Source organism: Scyliorhinus torazame, chromosome 24, assembly GCF_047496885.1.
Source record: "Scyliorhinus torazame isolate Kashiwa2021f chromosome 24, sScyTor2.1, whole genome shotgun sequence".
NCBI lineage: Eukaryota > Metazoa > Chordata > Chondrichthyes > Carcharhiniformes > Scyliorhinidae > Scyliorhinus > Scyliorhinus torazame.
In genome coordinates, this window is record NC_092730.1 from 22247273 (window position 1) to 22266973 (window position 19701).

General features: G+C 55.6%; 1 protein-coding gene across 1 annotated transcript in view; it reads right to left on the reverse strand.

The window, feature by feature from the left end:
- The window catches only part of atg2a (autophagy related 2A), a 152492-nt gene that overhangs the window by 59882 nt on the left and 72909 nt on the right, over positions 1-19701 (reverse strand). The window contains exons 11-13 of the mRNA XM_072489455.1: positions 16307-16477; positions 12219-12345; positions 1903-2087 (exon numbers count right to left, since the gene is read on the reverse strand). Of these exons, the coding sequence (XP_072345556.1) occupies positions 1903-2087; positions 12219-12345; positions 16307-16477 (483 nt within the window). The remainder of the gene's footprint in view (positions 1-1902; positions 2088-12218; positions 12346-16306; positions 16478-19701) is intronic.

The following is a 19701-nucleotide window of genomic DNA, read 5'->3' on the forward strand; positions in this document are numbered from 1 at the left end:
AAACACTGGTCATCAATCAGTCTCCGGCCTCTTTATTCTCTCCCGCTCTCGTTTCCATCCTTCTTCCTATCGTCGTTTTAAGGTCAGTGTTTCCCTCCCTCGCAGCCTGCCAGCTCGGCCGCATTGAGGGTTCTTGTTGCGCGCCCACCGGCTGCCGCCATGGTTAACAGCGACCGCCGGTGCTTTCGCAATGGAGCCAAAGAGCGCCGGCCACCACCCCCCCCCCCCCCCCGCCCCGGCACGCCTATCCCGGTCCAAACCTGGGCCAACGGGGCCAAACTGCTTCCCTCCCCGCGGCATTTCAGAGTGCGGAGGCCCCTCGCAGCGTGATGTGGGGGTCGGGGAACCTGCCTGGGGCCTTCTGCAGAGGGAAGGGGGGAAGGGGGAGGGGAGGGGGGGGGAAGAGAGAGAGAGAGAGAGGAGTGAGTGAGGTGTGAGTGAGAGAAAGAGAGAATGAGTGAGGAATGAGTGAGTGAGGAGTGAGTGAATGAGTGTGAGGAGTGTGAGGAGTGAGTGAATGAGTGAGTGAAGGAGTGAGTGAGTGAGTGGAGTGAGTGAGTGAGTGAATGAGTGAGGAATGAGTGAGGAATGAGTGAGTGAGGAGAGAGTGAGGAGTGAGTGAATGAGTGAGTGAAGGAGTGAGTGAGTGAGGAGTGAGTGAGTGAATGAGTGAGTGAGGAGTGAATGAGTGAGTGAATGAGTGAGGAGTGAGTGAGTGAATGAGTGAGTGAGTGAGGAGTGAGTGAGGAGTGAGTGAGTGAGGAGTGAGTGAGTGAGTGAGTGAGTGAGGAGTGAGTGAGGAGTGTGTGAGTGAGTGAGTGAGGAGTGAGTGAATGAGTGAGTGAAGGAGTGAGTGAGTGAGGAGTGAGTGAATGAGTGAGTGAATGAGTGAGTGAATGAGTGAGGAGTGAGTGAGTGAGGAGTGAGTGAGTGAGGAGTGAGTATGGAGTGAATGAGTGAGTGAAGAGTGAGTGAGGAGTGAGTGAATGAGTGAGGTGTGAGTGAGTGAGTGAGGAGTGCGGAGTGAGTGAGAAAGAGAATGAGTGAGTGAGTGAATGAGTGAGGAGTGAATGAGGAGTGAGTGAATAGTGAGTGAGTAATGAGTGAATGAGTGAGTGAATGAGTGAGTGAGGAGTGAGTGAGTGAGGAGTGAGTGAATGAGTGAGGTGAGAGTGAGGAGGGCGTGAGGAGTGAGTGAGTGAGGAGTGAATGAGTGAGGTGTGTGAGTGAGTGAGGAGTGAGTGAATGAGTGAGGTGTGAGTGAGTGGTGAGTGAGTGAGGAGTGAGTGAATGAGTGAATGAGTGAGGTGTGAGTGAGGAGTGAATGAGTGAGGTGTGAGTGAGGAGTGAGTGAGGCGTGAGTGAGGAGTGAGTGAATGAGTGAGGTGTGAGTGAGTGGTGAGTGAGTGAGGAGTGAATGAGTGAGGTGTGAGTGAGGAGTGAGTGAGGAGTGAGTGAGGAGTGAGTGAGGAGTGAGTGAATGAGTGAGGAGGGAGTGAGTGAGGTGTGAGTGAGGAGAGTGTGTTTTTTGGAGAGTGCGAGAGAGAGGGGAATAGAAGGATATGGTGATGGAGGTGATGAAGAGGGTGTTGGGAGGGGGCTCGTGTGGAAAAGAAACATCAGATGGGCCGAATGGCCTGTTGCTGTGCTCGCAGCCTCAATGTGATTGGGCGATTATGGAGGTAAATTGTACTGGTCCAATAGATCGGACAAGAATTTGTTGCATCTTTGCAGCGCAGCGGTGGTCAGGCTGCGGCCTGGGGGGACGTGCGGCCCATCTGGGCTCTGGTTGCGGCCCAATGGGACATCTTGTTGACCCTTGCCCTGCGCGCAGGGTTGACACCTTCCGCTGATTTCCCAGGCATCCTGGGTAGATTCTCCCACAGAGAGTGTGAGTCTTACCGGAATTCCCATGCCCGGAGCGTCCAGGATGCAGAAGTCGTCATTGTCGGTGGATTCGCTCTCTGCCTCGCTGCCCTCGGAAGGAAACACGTCCAGCCTGTCCGGGGAGGGTGGCTTTTCCTGGTTATTCTCGCCCGGGAAAAGGTAGACAGACACGGGGGAGTCCTGTCGGAGCAAGGGCATCCCTGCTTTGGAGAGTTGGCGGAGGAATGGAGGGGAACACAGACTACATCAGGAGGACAAAATCTCAAGTTTGTTCTTTGAAAGTTATCGGCACACAAACCTGCTCGCCCACACGTGCTCACACGCAAACCTGCTCGCCCACACGTGCTCACACGCAAACCTGCTCGCCCACACGTGCTCACACGCAAACCTGCTAGCCCACACGTGCTCACACGCAAACCTGCTAGCCCACACGTGCTCACACGCAAACCTGCTCGCCCACATGTGCTCACACGCAAACCTGCTCGCCCACACGTGCTCACACACAAACCTGCTAGCCCACACGTGCTCACACACAAACCTGCTAGCCCACACGTGCTCACACGCAAACCTGCTCGCCCACACGTGCTCACACGCAAACCTGCTAGCCCACACGTGCTCACACACAAACCTGCTAGCCCACACGTGCTCACACGCAAACCTGCTAGCCCACACGTGCTCACACGCAAACCTGCTCGCCCACACGTGCTCACACGCAAACCTGCTCGCCCACACGTGCTCACACACAAACCTGCTCGCCCACACGTGCTCACACGCAAACCTGCTCGTCCACACGTGCTCACACACAAACCTGCTCGCCCACACGTGCTCACACGCAAACCTGCTAGCCCACACGTGCTCACACACAAACCTGCTCGCCCACACGTGCTCACACACAAACCTGCTAGCCCACACGTGCTCACACACAAACCTGCTCGCCCACACGTGCTCACACACAAACCTGCTAGCCCACACGTGCTCACACACAAACCTGCTCGCCCACACGTGCTCACACACAAACCTGCTAGCCCACACGTGCTCACACACAAACCTGCTCGCCCACACGTGCTCACACGCAAACCTGCTCGCCCACACGTGCTCACACACAAACCTGCTAGCCCACACGTGCTCACACACAAACCTGCTAGCCCACACGGGCTCACACACAAACCTGCTAGCCCACACGTGCTCACACGCAAACCTGCTCGCCCACACGTGCTCACACGCAAACCTGCTCGCCCACACGTGCTCACACACAAACCTGCTAGCCCACACGTGCTCACACACAAACCTGCTAGCCCACACGGGCTCACACACAAACCTGCTAGCCCACACGTGCTCACACGCAAACCTGCTCGCCCACACGTGCTCACACGCAAACCTGCTCGCCCACACGTGCTCACACACAAACCTGCTAGCCCACACGGGCTCACACACAAACCTGCTAGCCCACACGTGCTCTCACACAAACCTGCTCACCCACACGTGCTCTCACACAAACCTGCTCGCCCACACGTGCTCACACACAAACCTGCTAGCCCACACGTGCTCGCACCCAAACCTGCTCGCCCACACGTGCTCACACGCAAACCTGCTCACCCACACGTGCTCACACACAAACCTGCTAGCCCACACGTGCTCACACACAAACCTGCTAGCCCACACGTGCTCTCACACAAACCTGCTCGCCCACACGTGCTCACACACAAACCTGCTCGCCCACACGTGCTCACACGCAAACCTGCTCGCCCACACGTGCTCACACACAAACCTGCTAGCCCACACGTGCTCACACACAAACCTGCTCGCCCACACGTGCTCACACGCAAACCTGCTCGCCCACACGTGCTCACACACAAACCTGCTAGCCCACACGTGCTCACACACAAACCTGCTAGCCCACGCGTGCTCACACACAAACCTGCTCGCCCACACGAGCTATACACAAACCGGCTCGCCCACACGAGCTATACACAAACCGGCTCGCCCACACGAGCTATACACAAACCGGCTCGCCCACACATGCTGTACACAAACCAGCTCGCCCACACGTGCTGTACCCGCACCGGCTCACCCACACGTGCTGTACCCGCACCGGCTCGCCCACACGTGCTGTACCCGCACCGGCTCGCCCACACATGCTGTACACAAACCGGCTCGCCCACACGTGTTGTACACAAACCAGCTCTCCCACACGTGCTGTACCCGCACTGGCTCGCCCACACGTGCTGTACCCGCACTGGCTCGCCCACACGTGCTGTACCCGCACCGGTTCGCCCACACATGCTGTACACAAACCGGCTCGCCCGCACCTGCTCATACACTTACTGGCTTGCACACATGTGCTGTACATAAACCTGCTCGCCTACACATGCTCATGCACGGACTGGCTTGCCCACAAGTCTTCGGACACAAACTTGCACGTCCACACGTGCTCGTACACTAACTTGCTCACTCACACGTGCTCCTACACAAATCAGCTCGCCCACACATGCTCATGTACAAACCCGCTGACCTACACGTGCCCATATACAAACTTGCTCACCCACATGTGCCTGCTTTCATCAAGGAAGAAATAGCGAGTCATCTGGATGGAAATTGTCCCATTGGGCAGACGCAGCATGGGTTCATAAAGGGCAGGTCGTGCCTAACTAATTTAGTGGAATGTTTTGAGGACATTACCAGTGCGGTAGATAACGGGGAGCCAATGGATGTGGTATATCTGGATTTCCAGAAAGCCTTTGACAAGGTGCCACACAAAAGGTTGCTGCATAAGATAAAGATGCATGGCATTAAGGGGAAAGTAGTAGCATGGATAGAGGATTGGTTAATTAATAGAAAGCAAAGAGTGGGGATTAATGGCCGTTTCTCTGGTTGGCAATCAGTAGCTAGTGGTGTCCCTCAGGGATCAGTGTTGGGCCCACAACTGTTCACAATTTACATAGATGATTTGGAGTTGGGGACCAAGGGCAATGTGTCCAAGTTTGCAGACGACACTAAGATGAGTGGTAAAGCAAAAAGTGCAGAGGATACCGGAAGTCTGCAGAGGGATTTGGATAGGCTAAGTGAATGGGCTAGGGTCTGGCAGATGGAATACAATGTTGACAAATGTGAGGTTATCCATTTTGGTAGGAATAACAGCAAAAGGGATTATTATTTAAATGATAAAATATCAAAACATGCTGTGCATAGAGACCTGGGTGTGCTAGTGCATGAGTCGCATAAAGTTGGTTTACAGGTGCAACAGGTAATTAAGGCGGCAAATGGAATTTTGTCCTTCATTGCTAGAGGGATGGAGTTTAAGACAAGGGAGGTTCTGCTGCAATTGTATAAGGTGTTAGTGAGGCCACACCTGGAGTATTGTGTTCAGTTTTGGTCTCCTTACTTGAGAAAGGACGTACTGGCACTGGAGGGTGTGCAGAGGAGATTCACTAGGTTAATCCCAGAGCTGAAGGGGTTGGATTACGAGGAGAAGTTGAGTAGACTGGGGCTGTACTCGTTGGAATTTAGAAGGATGAGGGGGGATCTTATAGAAACATATAGAATTATGAAGGGAGTAGATAGGATAGAAGCGGGCAGGTTGTTTCCACTGGCGGGTGAAAGCAGAACTAGGGGGCATAGCCTCAAAATAAGGGGAAGTAGATTTAGGACTGAGTTTAGGAGGAACTTCTTCACCCAAAGGGTTGTGAATCTATGGAATTCCTTGCCCAGTGAAGCAAGACCCAGTTCTGGTCACCGCATTATAGGAAGGACGTGGAGGCTTTGGAGCGGGTGCAGAGGAGATTTACCAGGATGTTGCCTGGTATGGAGGGAAAATCTTATGAGGAAAGGCTGATGGACTTGAGGTTGTTTTCGTTGGAGAGAAGAAGGTTAAGAGGAGACTTAATAGAGGCATACAAAATGATCAGGGGGTTGGATAGGGTGGACAGTGAGAGCCTTCTCCCGCGGATGGATATGGCTGGCACGAGGGGACATAACTTTAAACTGAGGGGTAATAGATATAGGACAGAGGTCAGAGGTAGGTTCTTTACGCAAAGAGTAGTGAGGCCGTGGAATGCCCTACCTGCTACAGTAGTGAACTCGCCAACATTGAGGGCATTTAAAAGTTTATTGGATAAACATATGGATGATAATGGCATAGTGTAGGTTAGATGGCTTTTGTTTCGGTGCAACATTGTGGGCCGAAGGGCCTGTACTGCGCTGTATCGTTCTATGTTCTATGAAGCAGTTGAGGCTCCTTCATTAAATGTTTTTACGATAAAGATAGATAGTTTTTTGAAGAATAAAGGGATTAAGGGTTATGGTGTTCGGGCCGGAAAGTGGAGCTGAGTCCACAAAAGATCAGCCATGATCTCATTGAATGGTGGAGCAGGCTCGAGGGGCCAGATGGCCGACTCCTGCTCCTAGTTCTTACGTTCTTATGCTCACAAACTGGAACACCCACACATGCTGTACACAAATTTGTCGCTCACGTGGGCTCTTACAAAAACCCGTTTGTTCCTGCACGCCCAGACACAAACTGGCTCTGTCACATGTCTGTATCAAATTGACTCACCTACACACGCCCATAAACGAACTGGCTCGCTGACACGCATTCCCACACAAATACGGTTTCACTCGTGTACTGGGACACAAACTCGGGTTTGCTCAGGCTATCGCATGTCAACCATCCCGTTCTCGCACATACACAATGACTCAACTCACGCACTCAAATAAACAACTCCTTCACACACAAGACAAACTGGCTTGTTCATAGATGCACTGTCAAACTGGCTCACACACACACACAAGCACAAACTGTCTTGCTCACGCGCTGTCTCACACAAACAGCCACACACACACACACAAACAGCCACACCCACAGAAAGAGCCTGCCTCCCACACACACACACAAACTGCCCCCACACACAAACTGCCTCTCACACACACACACACAAACGGCCTCTCTCACACACACAAACGGCCTCACACAAACACACACACACACCCAAACTGCCTCCCACACACAAACTGCCTCTCACACATAAACTGCCTCCCACACACAAACTGCCTCCCACACACAAACTGCCTCCCACACACAAACTGCCTCCCACACACAAACTGCCTCCCACACACAAACTGCCTCCCACACACAAACTGCCTCCCACACACACACACAAACTGCCTCCCACACACACACACAAACTGCCTCTCACACACACACACAAACTGCCTGTCACACACAAACTGCCACCTACACACACACACAAACTGCCTCCCACACACACAAACTGCCCCCCACACACAAACTGCCTCTCACACATAAACTGCCTCTCACACATAAACTGCCTCTCACACACACACAAACTGCCTCCCACACACACACAAACTGCCTCCCACACACACAAACAAACTGCCTCTCACACACAAACTGCCTCTCGTACACACACACAAACAGCCTCCCACACACACAAACTGCCTCTCACACACACACAAACTGCCTCTCACACACAAACTGCCTCCCACATACACACAAACTGCCTCTCTCACACACACACAAACTGCCTCCCACACACACACAAACTGCCTCCCACACACACACAAACTGCCTCCCACACACACACAAACTGCCTCCCACACACACACAAACTGCCTCCCACACACACACAAACTGCCTCCCACACACACACAAACTGCCTCCCACACACACACACTGCCTCCCACACACACACACACAAACTGCCTCTCACACACACACACAAACTGCCTCTCGTACACACACACAAACTGCCTCCCACACACACACAGACTGCCTCCCACACACACACAAACTGCTTCCCACACACACACAAACTGCCTCCCACACACACAAACTGCCTCCCACACACACACACACACAAACTGCCTCTCACACACACACACACAAACTGCCTCTCGTACACACACACAAACTGCCTCCCACACACACACAGACTGCCTCCCACACACACAAACTGCTTCCCACACACACACAAACTGCCTGTCACACACACACAAACTGCCTCTCACACACAAACTGCCTCTCACACACAAACTGCCTCTCACACACACAAACTGCCTCCCTCACACACACAAACTGCCTCCCTCACACACACAAACTGCCTCCCACACACACACAAACTGCCTCACACACACACACAAACTGCCTCTCGTACACACACACAAACTGCCTCCCACACACACACAAACTGCCTCCCACACACACACAAACTGCTTCCCACACACACACAAACTGCCTCTCGTACACACACACAAACTGCCTCCCACACACACACAAACTGCCTCCCACACACACACAAACTGCTTCCCACACACACACAAACTGCCTCTCACACACACACACAAACTGCCTCTCACACACACAAACTGCCTCCCACATACACACAAACTGCCTCCCACATACACACAAACTGCCTCTCTCACACAAACTGCCTCTCACACACAAACTGCCTCCCACATACCCACAAACTGCCTCTCGCACACACACAAACTGCCTCCCGCACACACACAAACTGCCTCTCTCACACACACACAAACTGCCTCCCACACACACACAAACTGCCTCCCACACACACACACACTGCATCCCACACACACACACTGCCTCTCACACAAACTGCCTCCCACACACACACAAACTGCCTGTCACACACAAACTGCCTGTCACACACACACAAACTGCCTGTCACACACACACAAACTGCCTCCCACACACACACAAACTGCCTCCCACACACACACAAACTGCCTCCCACACACAAACTGCCTCACACACACAAACTGCCTCACACACACAAACTGCCTCACACACACAAACTGCCTCACACACACAAACTGCCTCACACACACAAACTGCCTCACACACACAAACTGCCTCACACACACAAACTGCCTCACACACACACACAAACTGCCTCCCACAAACACACAAACTTCCTCCCACACACACACACAGACTGCCTCCCACACACACACACACACAAACTGCCTCCCACACACACACACACAAGCTGCCTCTCAGACACACACAAACTGCCTCCCACAAACACACAAACTTCCTCCCACACACACACACACACAGACTGCCTCCCACACACACACACACAAACTGCCTCCCACACACACACACACAAACTGCCTCCCACACACACACACACACACACAAACTGCCTCCCACACACACATACGCAAACTGCCTCACACACACAAACTGTCTTACACACGCAAACTGTCTTTTTCATCCCCCCCCTCCCCGCCACGAACAGCTCCTAAAACACGGTCACAAACACCCCCCCACCTTTTCTCAACCCCCCTCTGTTGTGCCCCTTAACTCATACTTTATCTTCTCTAATCGCATTGTTATCGGCCAGGGTTTAGAGAACCCCAAAGTGTATCATGGAGTTCACCTGACCCACAACTTTTACTAGATTGTGGTGTGGGGAGCACACGGCCCACTCTACAGGTGTGGGACAGCAGAGATGGAAAAGTAATTTTTAAAGCAAAACAATGTTTATTCTATGAACTCAAGTTAACCTTTTTAAAACATACAGTGAACATCTTAGCAAACATCAATTCAAATACAACCCCCAAAGAATACAACACTAAGTAATCCTTTAAGCTTTCCTTTTAACATCCATAAGACTTAAACAAAACCTTTAACAGAAGCACATCAGGTTAAAGTCACTACTGAGAGCAGTTATTAGTTTTAAATCACCAAAGGATCGATTTACAGTCTTTAGATTACAGAGAGAGAGGCTAATACACCTTCTGGCTGTGACTGCAGCTGTCCAGCTCTGAAAACGAAACTAAAACACATCCTGCAGCAAACAGCCTAAAACAAAAGTAAAAAGCTGACAGACAGCCCAGCTCCACCCACACCCTGACATCACTGATAAACACCCATTTCTTAAAGGTACTCTTACATGACAGCAGGAAGTGGTACAGGTCGCCCAACCAAGCCGCTACCCCCGGTGGCGATGCCGACCGCCACTCCAGTAAAATTCGCCGCCGTGAAATCAGAGAGGCGAAGGCCACGACATCGGCCTTCCTCCTCTCCGTGAGCTCCGGCTTCTCTGAAACCCCAAATATCGCCACCAAAGGGTCCGGGTCCACTCCCTCCTCCACTATCCTATCATGTGCGCGTGATTCGCTGGCCCCCGCCCACACCTCTCGCACTCATCAGCTACCCCCTGAAAGAACCCACTCATTCTCGCCCGAGTCATATGCACCCTGTGCACCACCTGAAACTGTATCAGGCTCATCCTTGCACAAGAGGAGGTCCCGTTTACCCTACGCAGTGCCTCACTCCATACTCCCCAATTGATCTCCATTCCCAACTCCGCTTCCCATTTTTCCTTGATCTTCACCCACCCGCTCGCCTCCCTGTTCCCCAGCCACTTGTATATACACAGAAACTGTCTTGCTCACGCGCTGTCACACACAAACAGGCTCACACACACACACGTACAAACTGTCTTGCTCACGAATGTGCTCACACTGGCTCGTTCGCCCAGGCACCTGCTCGATCACAGACGGACTTGCTCATTCTTATCTGTCCCATCACTCACGGCTCCTTCACTCACTCACCCGCCCCCCCCTCTCACCCGCCCCCTCACTCACTCACCCGCCCCCCCTCACTCACTCACCCGCCCCCCCTCACTCACTCACCCGCCCCCCTCACTCACTCACCCGCCCCCCCCTCACTCACTCACCCGCCCCCCCCTCTCACCCGCCCCCTCACTCACTCACCCGCCCCCCCTCACTCACTCACCCGCCCCCCTCACTCACTCACTCGTCCCCCTCACTCACCCACCCGCCCCCCTCACTCACTCGCCCCCCCTCACTCACTCACCCGCCCCCCCTCACTCACTCGCCCCCCTCACTCACTCACCCGTCCCCCTCACTCACTCACTCACCCACCCCCTCACTCACTCACCCGCCCCGTCACTCACTCACCCATCCCCCTCACTCACTCACTCACCTGCCCCCCTCACCCACCCACCCCCTCACCCACCCCCTCACTCACTCACCCGCCCCCTCACTCACTCACCCGCCCCCTTCACTCACTCACCCGCCCCCCTCACTCACTCACCCGCCCCCCTCACCCACCACCCCCCTCACCCACCACCCCCCTCACTCACTCACCCGCCCCCCTCACTCACTCACCCGCCCCCCTCACTCACTCACCGGCCCCTCACTCACTCACCCGCCCCCCTCACTCACTCACCCGCCCCCCTCACTCACTCACCCGCCCCCCTCACTCACTCACCCGCCCCCCTCACTCACCCCCCCTCACTCACTCACCCGTCCTCCTCACTCACTCACCCGCCCCCCTCACGCACTCACCCACCCCCCTCGCCCACCACCCCCCTCACTCACTCACCCGCCCCCTCACTCACTCACCCCCCTCACCCACCACCCCCCTCACTCACCCGCCCCCCTCACTCACTCACCCGCATCCCTCACTCACTCACCCGCCCCCCTCACTCACTCACCCCCCTCACCCGTCCCCCTCACTCACTCACCCGCCCCCCTCTCACTCATCCGTCCCCCTCACCCGCCCCCCCCTCACTCACTCACCCGCCCCCCCTCACTCACTCGCCCGTCCCCCTCACTCACTCGCCCGTCCTCTTCACTCACTCACCCGCCCCCTCACTCACTCACCTGTCCCCCTCACTCACTCACCCGTCCCCCTCACTCACTCACCCGTCCCCCTCACTCACCCGCCCCCTCACTCACTCACCCGTCCTCCTCACTCACTCGCCCGTCCTCCTCACTCACTCACCCGTCCTCCTCACTCACCCACCCGTCCTCCTCACTCACTCACCCGTCCTCCTCACTCACTCACCCGTCCTCCTCACTCACTCGCCCGTCCCCCTCACTCACCCACCCCCCTCACTCACTCACCCGTCCCCCCCTCACTCACTCACCCGTCCCCCTCACTCGCTCGCCCGTCCCCCTCACTCACCCGCCCCCCCCTCACTCACTCACCCGTCCCCCCCTCACTCACTCACCCGTCCCCCTCACTCACCCGCCCCCCCCCTCACTCACTCAAAACGCCCCCCCCTCACTCACTCAAAACGCCCCCCCCTCACTCACTCACCCGTCCTCCTCACTCACTCACCCGTCCCCCCTCACTCACTCACCCGTCCCCCACTCACTCACCCGTCCCCCTCACTCACTCACCCGTCCCCCACTCACTCACCCACCCCCTCACTCACTCGCCTGTCACCCACTCACTCACCCGCCCCCCCCTCACTCACTCGCCCGTCCTCCTCACTCACGCCCTGTCCCATTTTCAGCCTTGCTACAATCACCTGATCCATCAGTGGAGTCCCTGCAGTAGCGCTCGGTGTCGATGAGAGCGTCTGTCAGATCGCGCTGGTTAATCTCGGCCGTCTCGGCTGGAAGACGAGGCGGAGGCACGGCTGCAGCCTCCGGCAGCTGGTGTGGAGCCAGAGGGAAGAAGAGTCAGTTTGAAAACAGTCCCTGCAGGTCTGCGGGGGCAAGGGGGCAGACAGGGAGGACATGCTGCAGGATAGACTGGACCGCGGGAAGTGAATGCAAACCGTTGAAACCCTCCTGACGGGACCGTCACCTCACCACGGATACTCCGTCTCTCAAGGGTAAAAAAAACCACTGCTATCCATGTCTTAAACCATCAACCTATCGCCCGCTGCGATCACCAACCCACGCCAGCCCCTGGCACGGCAAACTCAATTTTCCGATTCTCACCCCGTTTTCAAATCCAAGAACACACTCCTTCCCGATGTCACCCGCGCCCACAACCTTCCCAGATCTCCGCGCCCACAACCCTCCCAGATCTCCGCGCCCACAACCCTCCCAGACCTCCGCGCCCACAACCCTCCCAGATCTCCGCGCCCACAACCCTCCCAGATCTCCGCGCCCACAACCCTCCCAGATCTCCGCGCCCACAACCCTCCCAGATCTCCGCGCCCACAACCCTCCCAGATCTCCGCGCCCACAACCCTCCCAGATCTCCGCGCCCACAACCCTCCCAGATCTCCGCGCCCACAACCCTCCCAGATCTCCGCGCCCACAACCCTCCCAGATCTCCGCGCCCACAACCCTCCCAGATCTCCGCGCCCACAACCCTCCCAGATCTCCGCGCCCACAACCCTCCCAGACCTCCGCGCCCACAACCCTCCCAGACCTCCGCGCCCACAACCCTCCCAGATCTCCGCGCCCACAACCCTCCCAGATCTCCGCGCCCACAACCCTCCCAGATCTCCGCGCCCACAACCCTCCCAGACCTCCGCGCCCACAACCCTCCCAGATCTCCGCGCCCACAACCCTCCCAGATCTCCGCGCCCACAACCCTCCCAGATCTCCGCGCTCCTCCAATTCCAGCCTCTTGCGCATCCTCTCTCCCCTTCCGAAGGAGGGAAAGGGAGGGGGGGGGAAGGGGAGGGAGGGAAAGGGGAAAAAGGGGTAAGGTGAAAGGGGAGAGCAGGAGGGGGAGGGACGCAGCGGAGAAGGGGAGGAGGGGGAGGAGGGAGGTGGTGAGAGGCGGACGGGAGGAGGGGGAAAGGGGAGGGGGAAGGGGAGGTGGAGGTGGAGGGGGAGGGGGAGGAGAGAGGGAGGGGAGAGGGAGGAGAGGGGGAGGGGGGGGAAAGGGGAGGGGGGGGAAGGGGGGAAAGGGGTGGCGGGGGGGGGGGGGGAATGTACAGGACTGTGGGAGGAAGTGCCGAGAGAGGGCGGGAGTGGGATGAATCTGGTTAGGCGCAAAGTGCTGAATGGCCTCATTCTGCGCTGTGCGTCTCTTGCGGGTGGAGTCGGCGAGAGAGGTGAGAAATGAGACGTTGGTTAGGGTACACTGAAAATGAAACAGAGACTTACACGTCCATCGCACGCTCACAACCACACATTGTTCCACAGTGCTTCACAGCTCGTGAACTACTCTGTGCAGTTACTGCTGACAACCAAGAAACTGCACACAGCAAGATCCCACGCACACACAGCAATGGCCCAATCGTGGGGTTTTAGTGATGTTGGCAGAGGGATTGATACTTGGCCCCAGGATGCCGAGGAAAGCTCCCCTCGGCTACTCTTCCAACGTTGGCTGTGGGATCATTTACACCCACCCGAACAGGAGACGGCGCCTCATTGTCTAAACTGAAAGACGGCACTTCCGACAGTGCAGCACTCCCTCAGTACTGACCCTCTGACAGTGCAGCACTCCCTCAGTACTGACCCTCTGACAGTGCAGCACTCCCTCAGTACTGACCCTCTGACAGTGCAGCGCTCCCTCAGTACTGACCCTCTGACAGTGCAGCGCTCCCTCAGTACTGACCCTCTGACAGTGCGGCACTCCCTCAGTACTGACCCTCTGACAGTGCAGCACTCCCTCAGTACTGACCCTCTGACAGTGCAGCGCTCCCTCAGTACTGACCCTCTGACAGTGCAGCACTCCCTCAGTACTGACTCTGACAGTGCAGCGCTCCCTCAGTACTGACCCTCTGAAAGTGCAGCACTCCCTCAGTACTGACCCTCTGACAGTGCAGCACTCCCTCAGTACTGACCCTCTGACAGTGCGGCACTCCCTCAGTACTGACTCTCTGACAGGGCAGCACTCCCTCAGTACTGAGCCTCTGACAGTGCAGCACTCCCTCAGTACTGACCCTCTGACAGTGCAGCATTCCCTCAGTACTGACCCTCTGACAGTGCAGGACTCCCTCAGTACTGACTCTCTGACAGTGCGGCACTCCCTCAGTACTGACCCTCTGACAGTGCAGCACTCCCTCAGTATTTACCCTCTGACAGTGCAGCACTCCCTCAGTACTGACCCTCTGACAGTGCAGCACTCCCTCAGTACTGACTCTCGTACAGTGCAGCACTCCCTCAGTACTGACCCTCTTGACAGTGCAGCACTCCCTCAGTACTGACTCTCTTACAGTGCAGCACTCCCTCAGTACTGACCCTCTGACAGTGCAGCACTCCCTAGGTACTGACCCTCTGACAGTGCAGCACTCCCTCAGTACTGACCCTCTGACAGTGCTGCACTCCCTCAGTACTGACCCTCTGACAGTGCAGCATTCCCTCAGTACTGACCCTCTGACAGTGCAGCACTCCCTCAGTACTGACCCTCTGACAGTGCAGGACTCCCTCAGTACTGACCCTCTGACAGTGCGGCACTCTCTCAGTACTGACCCTCTGACAGTGCAGCACTCCCACAGTATTGACCCTCTGTCAGTGCAGCACTCCCTCAGTACTGACCCTCTGACAGTGCAGCACTCCCTCAGTACTGACCCTCTGACAGTGCAGCACTCCCTCAGTACTGACCCTCTGACAGTGCAGCACTCCCTCAGTACTGACCCTCTGACAGTGCCGCGCTCCCTCAGTACTGACCCTCTGACAGTGCAGCGCTCCCTCAGTACTGACCCTCTGACAGTGCGGCACTCCCTCAGTACTGACCCTCTGACAGTGCGGCGCTCCCTCAGTACTGACCCTCTGACAGTGCAGCGCTCCCACAGTATTGACCCTCTGACAGTGCAGCACTCCCTCAGTACTGACTCTCTGACAGTGCAGCACTCCCTCAGTACTGACCCTCTGACAGTGCAGCACTCCCTCAGTACTGACCCTCTGACAGTGCAGCACTTCCTCAGTACTGACCCTCTGACAGTGCAGCACTCCCTCAGTACTGACCCTCTGACAGTGCAGCACTCCCTCAGTACTGACCCTCTGACAGTGCAGCACTCCTTCAGTACTGACCCTCTGACAGTGCAGTGCTCCCTCAGTACTGACCCCCTGACAGTGCAGCACTCCCTCAGTACTGACCCTCCGACAGTGCGGCACTCCCTCAGTACTGACCCTCTGACAGTGCAGCGCTACCACAGTATTGACCCTCTGACAGTGCAGCACTCCCTCAGTACTGACCCTCTGACAGTGCAGCACTCCCTCAGTACTGACCCTCTGACAGTGCAGCACTCCCTCAGTACTGACCCTCTGACAGTGCAGCACTCCCTCAGGACTGACTCTGACAGAGCAGCACTCCCTCAGTACTGACCCTCTGACAGTGCAGCACTCCCTCAGTACTGACCCTCTGACAGTGCAGCACTCCCTCAGTACTGACCCTCTGACAGTGCAGCACTCCCTCAGTACTGACCCTCTGACAGTGCAGCACTCCCTCAGTACTGACCCTCTGACAGTGCAGCACTCCCTCAGTACTGACCCTCTGACAGTGCAGCACTCCCTCAGTACTGACCCTCTGTCAGTGCAGCACTCCCTCAGTACTGACCCTCTGCCAGTGCAGCACTCCCTCAGTACTGACCCTCTGACAGTGCAGCACTCCCTCAGTACTGACACTCGGAGTGTCAGCCTGGATTGTGGAATGAACGAACAACGCTCGGGCCACGCTTCGGCGACGGAGGAAGAGGTGCCGTACCTGCAGCTTCTGTCCTGCGATTTCGGTCGGGCTGTCCTGCGTGGGTGGTGGGTGGAGGTCCCCGCTGTTCACCATGTACTGGACCAGGTTCACCAGGGTGGCGCAGGAGTCGGCGCACGTGTGGACGTGGACCACGTTGTTGGAGCAACGCAGCTCAAACAGCGGCTGGGCCTGGACGAGGACGAACATCACACGTGAGGGTCTCTTTCGGCAGGATCCTGGCCTCCCCCCTTCCCTGCTCACTGTCACTGGCTGCCACCTCAGCACCCTTTTATATCTCCCTCCGCCACCTCGGTACAGGAACAAAAGCAGTGACTAGACAAGGACTAACATAGGGGGCCTCCTACGCCTGACCTCGCAGGTGATGAATGTTGGATTTTGAGATAAATTGTATTGTATGTATTGGGTGCAGAAAGGGTTAAAAGATGGGATAGTGTGCATGACTGCTGCAGTCACGTTCTTTAAAAAGCAGTTCTGGTTTGAAAGGCAGCCAGGCCTTTTGGGGGACAGCGGTGCAATTAAAGCTTCGTAAAAGTTGGGCCAATGGACATTTATTTATGTACAGAGTTCCCAGGGGATAATTGGAACAAAGAAAAGTACAGCACAGGAACAGGCCCTTTGGCCCTCCAAGCCTGCGGCGACCATGCTGCCCGTCTGAACTAAAATCTCCTACACTTCCTGGGTCCGCATCCCTCTATTCCCATCCTAGTCATGTATTTGTCAAGATGCCCCTTAAATGTCACTATTGTCCCTGCTTCCACCACCTCCTCCGGCAGCGAGTTCCAAGCACCCACTACCCTCTGTGTAAAAAAAAAAAAAAAACTTGCCTCGTACATCTACTCTACACCTTGCCCCTTGCACCTTAAACCTATGCCCCCTGGTAAGTGACCCCTCTATCCTGGGGAAAAGCCTCTGACTATCCACTCTGTCTATGCCCCTCATAATTTTGTAGACTTCTATCAGGTCACCCCTCAACCTCCGTTGTTCCAGTGAGAACAAACTGAGTTTATTCAACCTCTGCTCATAGCTAATGCCCTCCATACCAGGCAACATTCTGGTAAATCTCTTCGGCACCCTCTCTAAAGCCTCCACATCCTTCTGGTAGTGTGGCGACCAGAATTGAACACTATACTCCAAGTGTGGCCTAACGAAGGTTCTATACAGCTGCAACATGATGTGCCAATTTTTATACTCAATACCCCGGCCAATGAAGGCAAGCATGCCGTGTGCCTTCTTGACTACCTTCTCCACCTGTGTCGCCACTTTCAGTGATCTGTGGACTTGTACACCTAGACCTCTCGGACTGTCAATACTCGAGGGTTCTACCATTCACTGTAGACGGGATCTTCGGCTTAGGAAAGATGATGTCACCCATGGGAGGAGCCAGGGTCGTAACCAGGCCCGCCCCCGCAGGCAAGCAGAGTTTAATTTTTGGCTGGAAGGCGCGCCGAGAGTGGAATTTTACCCAAGATGGGTTTTGGCTGAGTGGAGATAAAGATGGCCGTTAGGATTGTTTCATTGTCATTGTTGAGCATTGCTTAACTGGGAATTGTAAGCTGTGATGTTAGGGTAGTTTGAAGACGGTTAATAACAAAGCTGGTGTTATTGTACCATACCCTTATTCATGTGTGGAATCGCTGCTGGGGTGAGCTATCCTTCCCTCACAGTCTTAGAAATTAAACGCCAGGGACCTCCGGGTGCGGCGATGACAAGCTGAGTCGCACATTTCGGCAGCTCCCTGTGAAACGGACTTTTGGGCTCTTGATAGGAGCCCCAACGGCAATTTTACGGCTAAAAACACTGTGCGGTAAACCAGAAGGGAATCCCCCCTGGATACGGATGGAAAGAGAGGGAAGTGGCCAGATTGCAGTGGATCCTTTAGAACAGCGGCAAGGAAGGCAAGCAAAAACCAAGATGGCGTCGGAAGGTGGCAGTTTAACATGGGGCCCTGAACAACAAGAGTTCTTGAAATGCTGTGTGGAAGAGATCAAAAAGGAAATGAAGAAAGAGCTGTTGGCCCCGATACTACAGGCGATCGAAGGGCTAAAGGAGGAACAAAAGACCCAGGAGCGGGAGCTTCGGGTCGTGAAGGCAAAGGCAGCCGAGAATGAGGACGATATACAGGGCCTGGTGGTGAAGACGGAGACGCAGGAGGCACATCAGAAACAATGTGTGGAAAGGTTGGAGGCACTGGAAAACAACGCAAGGAGGAACAACCTGAGGATTCTTGGTCTTCCTGAAGGTGTGGAGGGAGCGGACGTCGGGGCATATGTGAGCACGATGCTGCACTCGTTAATGGGAGCGGAGGTCCCGGCAGGTCCGTTGGAGGTGGAGGGAGCATACCGAGTGATGGCGCGAGGACCGAGAGCAGGAGAAATTCCCAGAGCCATAGTGGTGAGATTCCTCCGTTTTAAGGATAGAGAAATGGTCCTTAGATGGGCGAAGAAAACTCGGAGCAGTAAATGGGAGAACGCGGTGATCCGCGTTTATCAAGACTGGAGTGCGGAGGTGGCGAGAAGGAGAGCGAGCTTTAATCGGGCCAAGGCGGTGCTTCATAAAAAGAAGATAAAATTTGGAATGCTGCAACCGGCAAGACTGTGGGTCACATATCGAGAGAGGCACCACTACTTTGAGACGGCGGATGAAGCGTGGACTTTTATTGTGGAAGAAAAACTGGAATGAGCGGGTTATTAAAAAGAACGTTCGAACAAAGTGGTGGGGCGAATGTGGGGGGCAAAGAGGGGTTTTATGTACTAATCCTGCGATGCGGTAACTTTTCTCTCTCCCACAGGTGGTGATGGGGGGAGGAGGGGAGGTGGAGGAGATGGGGCGTTGGCCATTGGGGGCGGGGCCAAGGGAGAAGCGCGGGCTTGGTTCCCGCGCTATGATAATCATGGCGGGAATAGAGAAGCAGGAAGGAGGGGGCGTCGCACGGTGCGAGCCGAGGTCACGGGGGGAAGCCGAGGTCAGCCAGAGTTTGCTGACTTCTGGGAGCAACATGGGGGGAGTAATTACGCTAGCGGGGGATCTAGCGGGGGGGGTGGGAGGGGGGAATTACTGGGTTGCTGCTGCTGGGGAGAGGGGGGAGCTGGTATGGGAGAGGATGGGCGGGGGGGCACCGCCTGGGGGAGATACAGCTGCATGGGAACCGGGTGAGGAGCTGGAAAAAGGTGATGGCTAATCGACAAGGGGGGGGGGGGGGGGTAGGAAGCCCCCCAACTCGGCTGATCACGTGGAACGTGAGAGGGCTGAACGGGCCGATAAAGAGGGCACGGGTACTCGCACACCTTAAGAAACTTAAGGCAGATGTGGTTATGTTACAGGAAACGCACCTGAAACTGATAGACCAGGTTAGGCTACGCAAAGGATGGGTGGGGCAGGTGTTCCATTCGGGG